At 37.9% G+C, this 17,876-nt stretch overlaps 1 protein-coding gene across 3 annotated transcripts in view; it reads right to left on the bottom strand.

The window, feature by feature from the left end:
- The window catches only part of ITGB6 (integrin subunit beta 6), a 37,018-nt gene extending 28,842 nt beyond the window's left edge, over positions 1 to 8,176 (bottom strand). For 2 of the 3 annotated variants that reach the window (XM_026078008.1, XM_026078012.1), the window contains exons 1-5: positions 8,116 to 8,176; positions 7,309 to 7,388; positions 2,670 to 2,874; positions 1,487 to 1,733; positions 432 to 597 (exon numbers count right to left, since the gene is read on the bottom strand). In XM_026078008.1, coding sequence (XP_025933793.1) covers positions 432 to 597; positions 1,487 to 1,733; positions 2,670 to 2,874; positions 7,309 to 7,388; positions 8,116 to 8,176 — 759 coding nt within the window. The remainder of the gene's footprint in view (positions 1 to 431; positions 598 to 1,486; positions 1,734 to 2,669; positions 2,875 to 7,308; positions 7,389 to 8,115) is intronic. The other variant, XM_026078009.1, reaches the window with a different exon arrangement.
- Between the last annotated feature and the right edge of the window lie 9,700 nt (positions 8,177 to 17,876).

Below are 17,876 nucleotides of genomic sequence, written 5' to 3'. Positions count from 1 at the left end.
TCTCTTTCCAGTCTTGTGTTTAGTAAAGTGTGCTGGCTGTGTCCATGTCAGTCTGCTTACTTCTCTAAATATGGTTAATCAAAAATATTTAAAGAAAAAACAATCAAGAAAGCAGACCCAGTCATTGCACAGTTTATATTTTTTACCCCTGGAAATTAAAGAAAAAGACTATAATGTTGCAATATATATGCTTAACTTGATACCAATCAAAAGTAGCAATAAAATATAATTTGACTGTGTCTTACAGTCTGACTGCTCTTCCACTGATGCTGTCAGGGTCCATTGCACTGACTTCACACAAATCTGACTAGGCTTTTGGACTGCATTAAAAATCTTGAAAAATAATGATCTGCTTCTTTGAAGTACAACCATAAATACTAGAAGTGCTAAAATACAGAATAATTAATATTATACCTAGAAGTTTCAATTACCTTGCAAACAGCTGCCTGCATAATCGCATCAAATCCTCCCTCTGGAGTATCTATATTAGCAGAGATTCTCTGTTCTTTCACAATTTCATTGAATCTTTCTGAATCATTTGTCAATGGCAAAACATGTTTGTATCCAAAGGTAGGTAAGCACTCATATGGGACACTTCTGCAAAACAAGTGAGATAGCTTATGGATAATGCAGGAATAAAATCACTGCAATGGCTACTTTGCCACTGCAATCTATCTGTCCTGATTAGTTTTTAGTTACGTATCTCTCTTCTGTATCTGAGATAGATCTAGTGAAAAACATAAAAAGAATCATAGCGCATAGATATTTTCATTTAGCTGGATTATGCAAACAGGTCTGCATAAAACATGGAAAATGCCTCCAGAGTAATTCTATCAAGATGTGTCTGCAGAGATGCAGTCCTTGCAGTGCTCTCTGCCACATCTCATTTTCATACTTAGAAGTGCATTGGGATCTCTAGTTCCTTAGTCACATTCAGAGAGCCCACTGGCCTTCTCTGTTCTTGCTTAGGGCTACAAACAAGGGAATTTTGGAGAGCACTGCTTTTCCTCCACTTAGAGTAGGAAAGGCCTAGGGCAACCTAGATTTGGGGCAATACTGCTAGGTTTTAAGGAAAAAACAAAGGAAAACAACATTAAAGGGTAAATGAAACCGGTATTCCTCGCTCCTTTTGCATTTCCACTAGTTTAATATAGCAATAGCATAAAAATTCTTATATATATATTTAACCAAATTAAAGGAATGCATAATTATTTGGAATACCAGTATGTTAATCCATTAAATGCATTTGTAACTAGCAGCAAAAGCTAAAAAGCAGAATGACTCCTAGTCTCTGTTCTTCAAATAACATAACATATAACAGAATAATAATCAGAGTGTGAACCTAAAATAAATTCCTTGCTGACTCAGTTACAGCTGGAATAGGGCAGAGGCTCCAGTGAGGGTGTTGAGCTGAATTTTGTCCTAAAGATTAGTAGTATGACTTAATGGTGGCATGCATGTAGATGTAGGTACTTTCCCTGCATACCTGCAAGGGTTGTTTATTTCTTCAGCTGTAGTTTTGATAAACGGTGAAACTGGTTTTTCAACAAAAGATCCAAAACCCAGTCTAAAGTTGCTTGTCAGTTTTGACATTTCTTTGGAAAGAGTTGAACCTAATTCTTTTATTGTATTCAGATCATCATCCATTGAAGCTGAAAGATCCATGAGGTAATAGAGATCAATTGGATAATCTTCAGTTTGGCGAACTTTGATCTGTATTGTTTCTTCATGTCCTATTAAAGTTATAGGAATATAGGATACATATTAAAACTCCTAAATAGACTGTTATGAGCAATGCCATTTTGTACATAAAATTATATATACGGTGAAAATGATAAAGTATTTTTAAATCATCAGTACAATTAACACAACAACTCTAAAAATTCTCTGTTAACAAAAATTCCAAACATTCTGAAAAATCAAAAGGAGTTCTTATGTATTTTCTAAACTGTTCTTCAGTAAAGCAGTAATGATAGAATTTGGAAACAACTCTGATTGCTGTAACTTAAAAATATGAGAACACCCCTTTTGCAGTATACAGCTTTAGAAAATTTAGGTATGAAACCAGCTGAAACTTAAGGCAGCACTTACGGGAAATACTGTGCGCTTTAGAAATCTGAACAAAAATCAGAGTGTACACATGGGTTTTATTTTCAGTGCCAGCACTATGATGCAACCTAACAGGGTGTTTCTTAAGTTTCTTTATTCCAAATTTTCTCCAGGATAAATTCATATTTCAGTTACCCTGAGGCAGGTCTGGAGAGCTTCCATAAGTGTCACTGGTACCTTGCAAATCCTCAAAGCAAGATTTTATACTGCATCTGGGCTATGCTGTTTATCAGACCTTCACAGGGAGAGGCACAGAAGCAGGACTGCGGAGGCATGTGGGGTTTCCATTTTCTCATTGCCATCTTAATGGCAAGAGAATAGAAGACTAGAAAATAAATCCTTACCTTTATGAAGTACTCAGCACTTCTGGCAGTATTTTGAACTGAACTGAACTTAGCTTTCATCTGGTTAGCCAAACAGCAATTAACTTTGGACCTAACACAGGTATTTTATTTTTACCCTATAAAGATTTTTTTCAGACCATTTAGTCTAGCTGGCTTAGGTATACCACATTAGCAAAAAAAAAAAAAAAAATCCTGCATTTGAATTGAGTGACCTACCTGGTCGCAGCCAAAGAGTTAATTTTTGAGGAGAAATCTGTGTGACATCAGAATTGTTCTTCTGTATTCCGATGCTAAGGGGCTTGTTTTTGTGAATTTCTACTTTGGAAATGGGAAATTCAATCAAATTCAACTGGCATCCTTTTGATAAAAGATTTTCTGGCGTATCACACCTTCCATGAATTCCAGCTGAGTCTGTATAATTCTAAAACAAACAGGAAAAGGAATGGATGAGGTAAAAGTACTTACTGACCGTCACCAGCAACTCATTAAGGCAAGCTCAATGCAAAGCAGGGGGAATGGAAACAAAGGGAGAAGTTATACAGTGAGTGCAAAACAGTGTGGAAAGAGATCTAGGTGGCACAGAAATCTAAATTTGCCCTCCATGGATCATGTCACACAGGTGTATAATTAATGTAACTTACACCTATTTGGTATTCTGGGAGAAACTCTTCTATTGTTGGGGAATGGGAATCGTGCCACTTACATTTGGCTCCTTGCAGTACTGGGAATGTCAACACAAAGCACATATGAGCCTGTTTTTCGAAGGAAATCACTTACAGGATTATGTTGCAAATTTGTCAGTCTTTCCTTCATAACTTTGAACTGCTGACAGGTCAATGTCATTTAATAACACATGAGATCTCACAGATAATATATTCCTACAAGTTTTGTGAGAAATTGGAGGTGGGGTATGTTGCGTTCACGGGACAATTTGTTTTTTTCTGACCTATTCTTTCTCCTCAGCGCTCATTTTACACATTTACTAAAGCTGGCAGGTAGGTCCCTGTTACTCTGCCTGATGTTTAACAAGCTCCACAGCTTCCATCACTCTTCGGAGCAGACGAGGTTCCCAGTACACTCACGTTTATCCAGTTACTTTTAGGCCAGCGTCCTACTTGACCTTCTCCCATACAGAGGAAATCACAAGCCTATTGATATCAGCTGGATATCTTGCAGTTTATTTTTGTTACTCATTTCAAAGCACTTGATACGCATTCCTTTCCACAACACTGCTGTAAAGTAGGTATTATCCCTGCATAACAGTGAAGTTAATGGTTAGATTTACAAAGAGGCTTCTAGGTTTTATTGTCATTACCTACAGTTATGTCTAAAGTTTAGGTCTTCAAAATCTCCAATCAGCTGCCTTTTAAAGAAGAAAACTCCTAAATTCTTAGGTTTATCTCAAAGATTGGCTGGTGTCATGATTTCTGCCAGTATGTGTGTGCATACATCCCACCAAGCTGCCATGAAAGTGCCTGAAGTTTAATTCCTGGTGGGATTCTCAAATGGAGCCTTCCCCATCTTTATGGCTATCAGATCTAAGCCAGTTTCAAGATGACCAGTTTTGTGATTAAAGCATTAGACTGGTGGGCAACTGGCAAATTCAAACCCTCACTATACCTTATGTGGAAAAGGGTTCTGAACCTAAATTTCCCGTCTGTCATGAGTATACTTTAACCACTTCTAGCCAGGTACCCTGCTCTGGATCTCTCTCAAGCCTACCCTGTTGTAGTTGTTGTATTCTATATAAAATAAACATTCATTGAGGTAGATCACTGGTTTTCAATCTTTCTTAATTTCCAGACCCCTAAAACAGTTGGAGTCTGGAGCCAAATTTACACTCAATGGCAACACATTTGTTTTCCTAAGTTATCTTTCCTGGATCCTTCAGAAGTAGACTACAAATTTCCAGGCTACAAACTGGGGAAAATATATAAATATAAATATAAATATAAATATATATATATATATATCAGAAATGGTTCAGAGCTTCTCAGTAGCACAAATGAAGCTGAGTTTTGCTGCTCCAGTGATGAAGGGCTGTGCTGGACTGCCTCTCTAAAAGGAAGACTAGGAGCAGTAGAGGAAGACAAGGAGTTGGCGTGAAGTTGCCTGGAGGGAGTTGTGGTCAACCAGATTTGCTGCTGCCTTGGCTATCAGGACAATGGGCGGACAAAGATGCCTATGCAGTTTCAGTCCCTGACTCAGCACATATATTTACATTTTATCTCCTCATCTCCTCCAGTTTTTGTATTTCCTGTGAGAAAGGAATGACCTGTGTAAGATAGGAGATGATTCATAGTTATAAGTCCTCACTACATTGTCACTGGTCTAGGTCCAATTCCTTTCCTCTCTTTTTTACAGTTAGCTCAAATGCCATATTCTCTCACCAAGAGACTGGTCTCAGTGAATCCAGTTCATGGGCAACCAGGTTCTCCTATGCATTGCACGGGGAGTCTGGACGTTCAGCTGAGACAGAATTCTCCTGGTCAGCAGGATGTCTAACAGCCAAGCGATGCAATGCTAAGGATAAATCCACTCTGTGAATCTAGTCTGCTAGGCCGTTTGACCAAAACCTTCTGGGAACCATTTGTCAGAACCAGCACTGAAATGTTTGATTCCTGGTTCACGGTCATAAGCCAACAGCACAGGGCCATTCCCTTCTCCCAGACTTCGATAAGCCACTTTGGATTCAGGCATTAAACCACAAATGTTCTCTAAATTCAGACACTGAGAAATTGTCTATACAAATAAGAAAAAAATTACCTTAAATATATTTAGAACAGGACTTAGCCCCTCATTTCCCATTGAAATTTCAGTCCTCATGGCTGAAAGGTTTCAGGGATCTTATATATTTCAGTTTAAGCAGTCCTGAGACACCAGACGGGAATAATGGTTTATTGTGCTTCAGACCGAATCTGATGTCTTTTCTCAGACAAAACTCTCACCAACTGCTTCTTGAACACAGTGCATATAAAAATTATGTACTACTCTAAAAACTTCACAGGGAAAAGAGTATCATCTCCTGTAATTACACACTTTGAATAGCTGTTTTTTCAAAACACGTATGGGGAAGCAAACTCACATTTCAAAGATAATTATAAAGGGTATGTTTTTGTCCTATAGAGAAAACAGTTTACTTGGAGGCATTTTAATGTTTATTCTGACTCTAAAGCTCCTAGGTCATTTGCATTCTAGGTGTGTTCTTTATCAAACAAGTTCATGAGCCTATGAGCAAGGAAAAAAAATCACATTTACTGCTCTGAAGTTTTCAGTAATTGCACATTTTTTAAAAATCAATAAGTTGTTTTTCTTTTTTTTCTGAAAACACATGGCAGTAGTCCAAATTATGTGATCAAATTTCATTTCAAGAAAACCCTGTTTTAGAAGTATGAACATTAAAAACTACTGAAAACACACTGATGATTGCTTTTTCCTGTAGTATCATTTTTCGCAAATTGCTAAATTGTTTTTAGTAAATGTGTTTTAAAGAAAAAGTGCTCTTTGGTCTTTGGATACTTTATAAAGTAAAACATTAGTGACATCCTAGATATCTTTGTGCTATTAACAAAAATTTTTTTGGAAGAAATACTTCCTGCAGCAAAGATATAAATTAGAAACTATCATGAAAAATATTCAAAGCATTTCTTCTATCATACCTGACAATATATACTCTGTTTCTCTACAGTTTTCATTCTTTTGAAAGTATACATACTTGCAAAACTTGATCCCATGAAGCATTTTACACCATTAATCACCACTGAAAAGAAAATAATTTTAATAGTGCTTCTCAAACTTTGGGAAGAAGTCCTTAGGTTATCATATGCAAAACAGTTATTTGAGACAACTTCATGTAATTTGAAATAAATGTGTACTATATGCCTTGCTGATCACTATCCTAACACGTTAGCTATCTATTAGTTCTATCATCTGCCAGTGACTAGATATTGGATGCATTAGATTCACAAAATCATTTCCGTCTATCTATATAAGATATAAAAGTCAAGTTCTCCAAAAGACAAATGTAGTCTCCTCCAGTTGATGTTCAGAAATTATAACAAGTAACAAGTTCTTCAGAAATACTAACAGTTCATATTGCATTTTAAAAAGATGGCCCTAAGTCTCATTGGTCCAAGGTTATTTTATTTCTCCATTACTTCTGGCAAATTTTTAATTGTGATACACAAATATTTTGCAAAAATTAATGAATTAAGATCTAGAATATTTGCTATGCAGTAGTGAGATATCATTTTTCATCTTTTACAGATGAAAGTTTTGAAAGTTTTTAAAAAAGAGATGTTAAGTGGCTTGCCCAAGGTTACACAGAAAGTCTGTAACAGATATGTAGGAAACAAACCCAGATATTTATTTCAAAGGCCTGTGTTTTAGCCAAAATACTTGCATCCATATCATACTAATCATAAAATTGACATTATCATCATATCTAAAATCAGGCACAGATCTACCATTCCTATATGCAAACTGATCACAACACCTGTTTACCCTGTCTGGCATAGTATAAAATATATAAATTCCAGTCTGATAAGCAACTTGATGTCTGGTACTTTGTCATGAGCACTGTGGGTGAGTCAGCCCTCAGAATGACCTGAGCTCTTCTAATAGCATTTTTATTTCTGCCTATGTCAAGGAAGCTTTTTTTAAGAAAAAAAAATAAGGAACAACAGACCATAATGTATAGATTTGAATTTCACTTCAGATTCCCAGGAAGGCTGCCCTAAGCACTGCATGCATCACAAAACCATGGGCTGACCCAGTTAAGTCAGTACTTCATCACCCAGAGCTACTACAAACACTTCAAGTCTTACTTTGAAATTTTTTGTATCATTTACCCTACCTCTTGAAAACACCAAGCACAGTGTGGTCCAGAAAGCAAACAATCTTCGCAAGTCACTGCACTTTCCTGAGAACAATTCCCTACATTTAAATCCAAGAAGACAAAAGACAATTAATAATGTGTTTAATCATTCAATTTATGAAGAATCTTGTCATTTAGCGAATGTGGGAGATGAAAAAACACACATTTAGCCATATTTAGAATTAATGACAAAATTCCTTCATAAAGATATTTCTATCAGTAGAATGTTAACTCTAAAGAAAACCACAACTGCTGACAATTAACCTACTTACTTTTGCATGCTTTAAGGATGCCCGTTCCCTGGAAACATGTTACTTGTTTTCTCCAGTGCATTTGTTAAATTATTACATTTATTTCTTGTGTGGTACACTTAACACATTGCTAACATAACCAGAGATATTAGAAAAACAGATTTATGTTCCCTCTACATGCCTAAAACTGCTTCACTCAGATCTGTAGATACTTGACATGATTTTAATTTATTAAGCAAGTAGCAGTGAAACACTGAGTCACATGAATAGTATTAAATTTCTCAATGGATCAAACATCGCTTAGTATAACTAAAATAGCTCAAACTCCTGTCTCTTTCATATATGTGCTATGTAATGACCACATAAATCTCAGATGAATTCACAGGATAGCCCTACAGCAGTCTGCTAAAAAAAGAAAAAATTAATTAACCAGAAAGGAATGACTACCGAGTAAACACAGACAGCAAGTCAGTATCAAAACAAGAAACAATGTAAAAATAGTTTTGAAATGGAATTGATTGGCCCTGAACCTTACCTTGTACATTGTTATTTCTTTGCAGAAATAGGAAAAAGAGGCAAAGCAAGGCAATCCCCATTCGTTTTCAGTGCTGGCTGTGTGACAAAAAAATATTAGCGTGTTAATTATCATCCGTGTAAAGGTAGAATGTCGTAAAAATCATACATTCCCAAAGTGTATGCGTTAAGATGTCACCTACACTGGACTGCGAAGAAACTTCAATGCTATCAGGACAAAACATGAATAAAAATGAAAAGAAAGGCTACCTGGACAGGTAAAGACGACAAGCTTTGCATAAAAGTAACCTGAACATGGTTATCACTTCCTTGTTTTCCTGTACTCCTTATAAGGTATACAATCAGAAGAAAGGGGAAAATTCATCCAGGTGAAGATTTCTGTCAATTCCAGTTTCTCTGGGTCCTAGAGAAACCTACCCATGAGACCATTACTGAGTATACAGCAGCTCCGAAATGCTCCTCTAAAATAACTCCTTTAATTTTTCCCTGAGAGAGTTCATTAGGCAGACAGGTCATACAACTGGTAAGTGATTATACCTGGAGAGATGTAAAAATCCCATTTTTTCAGATTTCCTGATGTGGAGAGACCCTTGTGAAGGCAGCTGTGGAAAAAAAACAAAAAGCAAGCACTAATTATAACTGAGAAACAGGCTTCAGTAATTCAAGATACAAGAGTACATTTATTTTATTAACATTGCAAGTTGAAAGGGAAATGTATTGGTTGTGGGGTTTTCAATAGGCAGAGGAAGGAGCAATTGTATTCCCAAGTCTGCAACTGACTTGGAAAAATCACTTAAAGCTTGATTCTTGTCTAGCAAGTGGCCCAGCATTCTGCATCACAAAGAAGTTACTGTTATAAATCTCTTTTTCCCCCCACAGAATGAAGGCAAAATATGCATTTCTTACAGCATTATTAAAAGAAATAAAAGTTCTTATTTGTAGATTTCATGTCTTCCTATCTTTTATGTTTTGGAGTTTTCTTGAAAATAAGCTGTTCAGGACAAGTCCTCTCTTATCATACATAGGCATTTGCAGGCAATTCTAAACACTACAATATAAAAGTAGAATTTCAACAGCTGTTTTTCTGGCCTGTCCTGAAAACATGTAACTGATTTTCTACAGCCAGAAATCCTATCAAAGCTAGGAATTTAGCTCATAAGAACTAAGTTCCTCTAACCGAGAGCTGGCAGGACAAGACCTCCCCTTTTAAAAGTGGTGGTAGCTGCAATCTTGGAGCAGGATATGACAGCAGGGATAGGTCTATACTAGTAAACTCAACATGCCTGGAAACATTCCTGGCCATTGAGGCCAACTGGCACAGGAAAACCTGAGTTTATGTTTGCAATTTGCCTATTGGGACCACACTAACTACCAAATTGTGCCCAGAAATTGTTTGCGGAGAGTGTTAATTGGGAAAGGTCAAATTCATGCCAGGGAGCATTTTAACAGTTTAATAGCATAGACAGTCTCATGCTAGTGCCTGGAAATATTCCCAGGCACATCTAATTTTACTAGTATTTACATAGTCTATGGTAGTTTCATAGCCACTCAGGCTGAATTACGTCAAGCCTACCTTTGTCCTGCCCTTGCATCCACACCCCTTCTCCTTTACCTGGTGTTCAAACAAACAGCAAGCTGTTTTGAACTGTTCCAAATGAAAACTAGTCACCTTCCACGGGGAAGACTGGGGAGCTACTTATCACCTGGATTCGCTCCTTGAATTGTCTCACTGTCCAGTCAAATGCAAGTGCCAGTTCAACGGACTGAGCGGGACAGAACGACTGGAGTCAGCAGGAAAGGCGGGAATGTGTTAGACTGAATTTAGTTCAGCTTAAGCTGTTGTGGAACCGTATCTTAACATTTCTACTTACAACAACACTCCTAAGTCTCTTTCAACTACTTTCTATACCTTAGAGTGTCATTTGCAATACACTTGTTCAGCTACAACAATTCCCTGTGGCATGAAAAAAGCATTGATTAGATTATGTCCCATTAGTTGGTAAAGAGGCAATTTTATCAGGACAATGTCTGCCACTACATAAGGTCAAAATAAAGTGTAGTCAGCTGAAAATGTTTGCTCACACTAAGAAAAAATCATTCTCTAAGTGTCATCCAACATATTTTATTTCCCTTCTTTTAATTTAAATTTGAGTACATGCCCTTTAATATTATTACTACGTCTACAGTCTCACAGAGCTCCCCAGATCTGCGCAACAAGAGCACACGACCGGTACAGGGCTTTCCCTTCCAATGCAGAAGTTGACTTTGCGCCTCTTACTAACCCTGATAACACAACAACACCTCTAAGTGTTCTGGGCTCGAAGGATTTGATGGCAGTCCTTCAGCCACCAAAAGGTACTCAGTTAAGGATCAGCCAGGTGACCTGCTGGCTATCGGCAAATGCTTATTTTTAGACTCAAGATATCAAACTTTATCAAACTTCTTTGTATAGAGAGAAAGAATAATACAACCTACATAAAACTTGCAAATTCTGTTTGATATTATCAGTTCTCCATTTGCTTGCATGGTAATGCTTCATATAAGTCTTGGCAAGGACAGCATGACTGGAGGCTAAGTGCCTGCCTCTGAAAGGGATGGCTGCCAAAGACTATCTGAATAAGCCTTGCCTGAACAAAATAACTAATTTTATGCAATCTAATAAGAACAGACCTCTCCAGATTGTCTGTAGAGCAGAGAAGGAAAAGAAAGCATCAAAACAAAACAAAGAGTGAACAGGAGAATAATAATGAGAAAAGATTCAGGATTAGTTTTAACTTTTAAAAGCTCAGAGAATGAGAAGATCAAACCCCCCAGGATGGGCAGAAAGGGAATGAAAAACTCACCGATAGGGGCACAGCAGGAGAAAAGAGGACCAGGAAGGGAGACAACAAATACCAAGAGTGGAACTCAGGCAAGGCAAGAAAACCAAGGTAGGTAGCTATTATATGTTTCTTATTTCAAAATAGCTCTATATATCTTATGTGACATCTAAAGATAGCTGACTTGGAAGTCCCCCTACAAATTTATTTTTTTTTAATTTGCTTTAACTATCACACATGATAGAAGAGAAGAATTGTAATCCAAAGTAGCCACACTGATGTGGGGAGCATGTTTAAAAGGCTTTGGAGAACGTTTGAGGTGTTGGAAGTGCTTGGTTTGACAGCAAGGTTCCCCTTCTTTAAGAAGGTTTATAAGACAGAGTCAATGCTAACGATGGCACCTTTTGGAACAAAGAAAGAGACCACATTTGGAGCCTGCTCATACGGAGTACGAGGGCCTAAAGAAAGGCTAATTAATATCCAATGAGAGGATAGCAAGCAAGTTTCTGATGAAAAATTAGTCTGGGGAGCAGGCTTGTGGAGAAGGGAAATATTCTTAATTCTTTTTTTCTTTCTAGTATATCTACAGAGAAAACATTACAAATAATAATAAAAAAATGCCAGAAGTGTTAATCCAACTCCCTCATTACTCCTATACCTTTTTTTCCCCTTATTTCCACTAAATCTTCTCAGTAAGTCTATTCTCCTACTTCACTTGCAAGAACACATAGTTTCCATTCTTCCAGACTATTTCTAAGTTTAGGTCCAGCACCAGGGTCCTTTCTTTAACCTTGACTCCATCCTTCATTTCTTATTTTATTCACCCAAATTAGAGGCATCAATCCAATGAGGTATAAAACAGCAAGGTATTTTATAGTACACACAGGACACGATTATTATTGTTTTTAATCAGCCACTGCATATTCATTTTGGAGCAAATTCTGGTCTCAATTAAATCAGGGTTACTGTTTTATAATGATATCTTAGAGCAGAATACAGCTATCTTACAATATGGCAACACTGAGCAATGCAAATCTGTGCTTCTTTAAAAGATATTTCTTTAATAACAAAGTTTGTATAGGATAAAATCTTTGGTGCATTATCCTCCATACCTGGCACTTATAATACATGAAGAAAGCACAGAAAGACACTCTAGTCATCCAATCCACTTTTAACAAATTCACTGGGGAGTAACAAACCTTGAATACAGAGGTACAAAGAAAAGAAAGTTAATGTTGGCAACAGAATAAGAAATAAAACAAAAATATTAGCCTGATGGTGTATTTCATTAACAATATTTTTTCCTCTAGAACAAATGTGCAGCTTTCCTGACAAGCAAGACCTTGTTTCACACATCAAGCTGAAGCCAAAAAACAGGGTGGTGATCAGGTGTGTAAAGCTTCCAAAATAGAAAGTGTTTGCGTACAAAAGCATGCCTAATAATTGATGTATTCAAATCTAAAAATCACTTCATTAAAAAAAACACCAACCTCTCCTGTAAATAGGGTGTGAACTGATGCAGTGTAACTACACGTACAGGCAATCCAGCCCAAGAGAAAACAACAATTAGTTTTCTGAACTAGCCAAAATTTGGAAGAGGAGGCATGTTAGCTCCAGTGAGGGATTATCAAAGATCAGTATGTCCCTAGTCAATCCAAGCAAAGAAACTCTCTTTTAACTAGAACCTGGAGAGCTACGTATATGGAAGAGAAATTCTTGTAACTGATCTCTCAGCCTCACACACAGCCCAGCCTTAATTCTTCTCAGTGCTCTTCTCACACACACTCTCATCCTGAAAGTCAACCAAAACACTGAGCAGTTCAAAGACTGGAGGTTCTGTAGGCTGAGATAGTGCTTGGAACATTCACAAAGGTGGGAGAGCACCTCTTGGACACCAGAAAACATTTCTCTTTCCCTTCATGAGAGAATTTTGTGGAACTGGAAACAATGAGGTGGGTTTTCCCTGCCCTCCATCCTGAATAATGATGTACACCAGCTCAATGCATCTGTAAGAAGGCCTCTGAGAACGGCAAAGGTGTACACTCATTAGATCGGAGAGATGTTGCTTTGTATTTGCATCATCTGGTGACTTTTTTCTCTCCCTGCTTTGCTTCCAAGTCACATCTGTCTAGAAAGCTCCTGACAATCCCTCGTGGGGAATCTAAGTGGCCTTTAAAAGTTTAGGTCAAGCTTTTTGACCTAAAAGGTGGCAGGTGTGAATCATGGCGTGAGTCACAATTCTGCAACACCCACTTCTTCTGTAGCTGCACAGTCCCAGAGGTTCCCAGCAGAAATGAAAGTCATTTTCTTTGTAAAATGCCTATGCAGAAATATATTCTTTGCCAGCTTGACAAACCTAGTTCCAAAGAAGAGTTATAACAGATGTTTCAAAGGACGTGTGCCAATTAACTAAGCAGGGATCCTGAAAAGAAAAAGTTTCCAAGCTTGAAGCTTACATTGAGCTCCAACAAACTAGAGGTGATTTGAGTAGCCGCACAGCAGCGTGAATGTCCTGTGAACAGGACAATCCAGCTCTGTCAGAAACTGCACCCAAACACAGAAATACTATTGGGAAGACTGCCCTGTCCATTCCTTTGCTGCACAATAAATCCTGGCAATACTTAAGAGCTGGCAATAACATTTAAAGAGGAAGCAACAACCCCTAACCAGCAATTGCCTTTAATGGGGAAATTCACAACAATGTTGAGTGTAACTAATCAGTAATTTTGTTTTTACTTTTTTCCTGCATGTGAAAGTTTTTCTAGCTATAAAACAATAGTATCACCTAATAAACCACTCTGCAAAATAAATGAGTTCGGATTCATACATTTTAATGTCTGTTGATACTATTTGCAATGTCTTTCTCTGGTAATCAGCACAGTGAGTGATGGGTATTGCTCCAACAGAAAATGGCCTCTATCCAAAGGAACTGCCGTAAACACTCAGGGCCCGTATAAATGACAAAGTTAGCCTGCAGAAAGAGAAGATGTGAACACAGAGTGCATGAGCCACTTCACACCGGCTCCCATGTTTTGGAGTGTTAGGGAACTAGGACCAAAAGGTTCCTGTGCAGACAAGCCTGCAGGTTAAGCCACGAAGCCCTGCTGAGGTGTGGGCAGGGGTGTGGAAAGGTAAAGGTCTTTCTTGCTCTCCAGTTGAGGTTTTGCTTCCAAGTGCCACTACCTGCCTGCTCAGCAGCTCCTCAACAGCAAGCAGGTGGGAATGCGAGGGAGAGCAGTTTTAGAGAAAGACGGCTGGAGTCTGCAGCTCCTTCCAGTGGGTCACACAAGCTGAACAGCCACACGTAGGAGAGGAGTTTTTTCCTCCAGCTCTGAGCAAAGTGGAGTGTTGCAGAATTGTGACTCACGCCATGATTCACACTCTGGTCTGCTCTTGTTCCCGGAGCACCGCTCTGCTTTTAGACAAGGGCAGAGAGTGAAATCAACAACCTACCTCTGAACAAACAGAGAGGAAGAGAAGGAAAAAGGATAAATTGCTCACCAATTTGGAAGGAACAGCAGGCAGACAACCCAGGGTGTTTTCAATTGGTGTTTACCTTACCCACAGCTCTGACCTGGCTGGTTTCAGCCAAGGGCGTGAGCAAACCTTTGTCCTCAATTTGCTTTGCATGGGTGAGCACTCTTAGACATTTGTTTGATTTTCAGATTTGAATAAACTCCCACGCTCAAAGCAAAATAATCAAACCTCCTAACTGCATAGGGACTCAGGTGGAACTTGTGGAAAAATCACATGGGTTTCAACAGGGACTTTTAGCCAGCCCACAGCACTAAAAACATGCCATGGGTTTTCCGCACAGCGTATTGAATCTGGCCTAGGTTTCTGTTTGATTTTCTCAGGTCATTGTACACCTTGTTCTCCCTGCTCTACAAAAATCTGGTACTGGGATACCAGAGCAAGCACCTCCGGTTAGTGCTAGAGTAAGGCTGAATATTCTGATGGCTGGAACCACTGTGAATGTTAACCGTAACATTTCAGATCTCCTGCCCTCTAATTGACGAGTTTTCCACAACCTACCCCATTCAGACGAGTGCTAGTTGTTGAACAAACTCTACCTGCTCTCCCTGTTACCAGAGGGCCACAGGCGGCCCTCAGATGCGCAGGCTACAGTTGCACAAAAGGAAAGGGGAGGCTTTGCCACGGACTTGAAACAGCGGAGCTAGGCAATACATTCAGAAGAAGGCCTTGCTTTGGAAAAAGCAGGCATTTGTAAGCATGGGGTATTCGGGCCTGATTTATCCAGATGTAAATTCTAAATTAGTGGGCTGGGACTACACCACTTGTAAAAATACCTTTTCCACACTAGTCTTACACACAGAGACTATATTTGCATCTGGGTTCATCTTGTTATGCTTACACACACAGAACTCCGGTGCTTTGCTGAAACGCATAGCTTGGACAAGGTTAATTTAGAACAACAAAAGAGGTAAGCGTGCTTAACTCAGCACCCAAAAAGCCACTGAAAAACTGAGAAAATGGGCCCAGGCAATAGCTGAAACCAGGCAGATTAAGGAAGGTTTCAAGGAATTAGTCTGAACTTTGACAGCATGGGCTCTGTTTACAGACACACAGTGTTCAATCCACTCACTCCTCTCAGGGGATTCAGGCTCTTTCTGGGAAAAGAACAGTATTTAGGATTTCAAGAGATCTTTGTGCAAAGTGCTGCCATCTTATGGTTACTTTGCTGTCTTGGAGTCGAGAAGGTATTATTTTAAAAATTAACACATACAAAGGTGTTCAGATACTGAAATCGCCCTACTACCATTTAGCAGTATTTTGTCTTCCTACATATTTAAGAACCTTCAGAAATGCTCATGTCTTCATTAATATCTTTCATCATTTATATTAACATAAGTGTTATCATTTTTGTTAGCATCTTTTCTTTTAAATTACTGCTATGTGAGTCTCATCTATCCGAGTAAACAGAACATTACTTCTAGAGTCTTTTTTGTAAGCTCAGTTACATGATTTTGAATTTTCAGAAATTGGTTTCAGTATTCTTGTCAGTATAAATTATTACAGTATTTTTCAAATCTTGCTTTATTGCTATGTAGGTTTTTCTCATGGAAAACAGTAGGAAGGAAATTTAAACCAACAATGTCCACTGTCATTTAAACAAAAATGGTGAGAAAACGACATTCTATAAAAAGATTAGTGTTTCTACAATCCTTCTTAAAGAACTGGTAACAATTGTTGATATTATATACCTAAAGTAAAATCATGCAGGACCAAGAATATACAAATAGAACCATCTCTACATAAAAATTAAATAAAATAAATCAATTTCAATTATCTTGGCTGAGTTACATAAAAAGAATAAGGCAGGGTAAAAATTCCCTAACAAACGCATTCCAGGAATTCCAAATTTTTCATCATGTAAAACCTATCAATAAATATTTTATGCCCCTTATCTCATATATTTGCAACAGCATTGCTTTGTTTTGGCTTGACATTTAGCAAGTTACCATAATTTTTAAACAATTTTTTAAAATCATCATTCTCAATATTTTGTAGTACATTTAATATATGCCATAGGAGGCCATAGAGTCATGTTCTCTATATGAATCAATAGACTAATTAACAGGAATTCAGAAAAATACACAAAACAGAGGGCAAAACACTGGAAAGGATGTCATAGATGCTGATTACGCGGCCCTGCTACTGCACCTTTACACAACTGTTTTAACAAACTTACCAAATTCTATCATAAAACTACTCAGACTGTTTCTGTATCTGACACAGAGGCAAAAAGAAAGTGGGTCTACTCACCTTTATGGTATATGCAAGAACTAGGTGAATTCTGTATTATCCAATTTAGAAACAAATAAGCTCCATTTTACTGTGTTACTTGTGATTACAACAGTGGTTTGCTCCTGCTGCTCTTACTAGAAGACTGTTTCAGAGATTTCACTCTTGTCATGGCTGGAAACCTAAATTCCAGCCTAAATGGACTAACTTTCAATTTATATCCATTTGTTTTAGTGACAACATTGTCTAGCACCTTAAATAACTTCTTTCCTTTCCTAGTATTTGCCCTGCCCTTCTTTCCCCCTCCTCTGGATGTATTAATAGAGAGCAATTGTATATCTCTCATTCTTTGTTTTGTCCAGTATTACTACTCTGCATTTGTTTCAATGCTCTTTCCTAATTATGGGTGACAGACTGCTCAGAGTACTCCAGGAAGTTTTGACCAAAGCCTCCTACAATGGTGTCCGTACGTATATATCCCTTCTTAAGTTGCTTGCATCATTATCTAGGAGGGTCATATTCACCTTTTCCATGGTTCCATCACAGCTGGCTCAGCATCCTTCTAGGACTGACCAAGACATTATGGTCTTCTCCTCTTGTCCAATCAATAAGCCACAATTTATAACAGAAATTATTTTGACCTTAGTTTGTTTGTGATCTGGCATTTGCGCTATTAAATTCTATCCCATACCTCCAGCTCTCAAGTTCCCCCACTCTGCCTAAGTTTTTCTTGTCTGGCAGATGTTTTTCTCATCTGACTATGCCATTTTTAGCAGCTATGAAAATATTAAGGGAGATTAGCCAAAACCCTGATCCTTGAGAAACTCTACTTGTAACCTCTAGGTAGCCTGATAACTCCCCCTTCCAGAACAGATGGTGTCATATATACATTTCCTCAGGCCTCATACTTTTTTATTAAACTTATACTGCTTTTATCCTATTTTTTCCATTTTATCTCCACATCCTTATTTATTCTCTCTTGCAAAATGTGTGCAAAAATTTGCAAAATACTGAAGTCAGATTAATGAAGCTGTGGATAAAGATCACTTTTCCTCTGCCCTTTTCTCTCCCTTTTTTGGCAGATCTTTTAAAAATACTTGCTCTTGTACTTGAAATTGAATTTGCTGGTTCTTTTAGCATTTTAGGATGGGTAATGCCCATCATTCCACTATGAGTC

Source organism: Apteryx rowi, unplaced genomic scaffold (assembly GCF_003343035.1).
Source record: "Apteryx rowi isolate R43461 unplaced genomic scaffold, aptRow1 scaffold_47, whole genome shotgun sequence".
Lineage (NCBI taxonomy): Eukaryota > Metazoa > Chordata > Aves > Apterygiformes > Apterygidae > Apteryx > Apteryx rowi.
The sequence above is the reverse complement of the archived record's forward strand: the minus strand, read 5'-3'. Positions and strand labels throughout refer to the sequence as shown.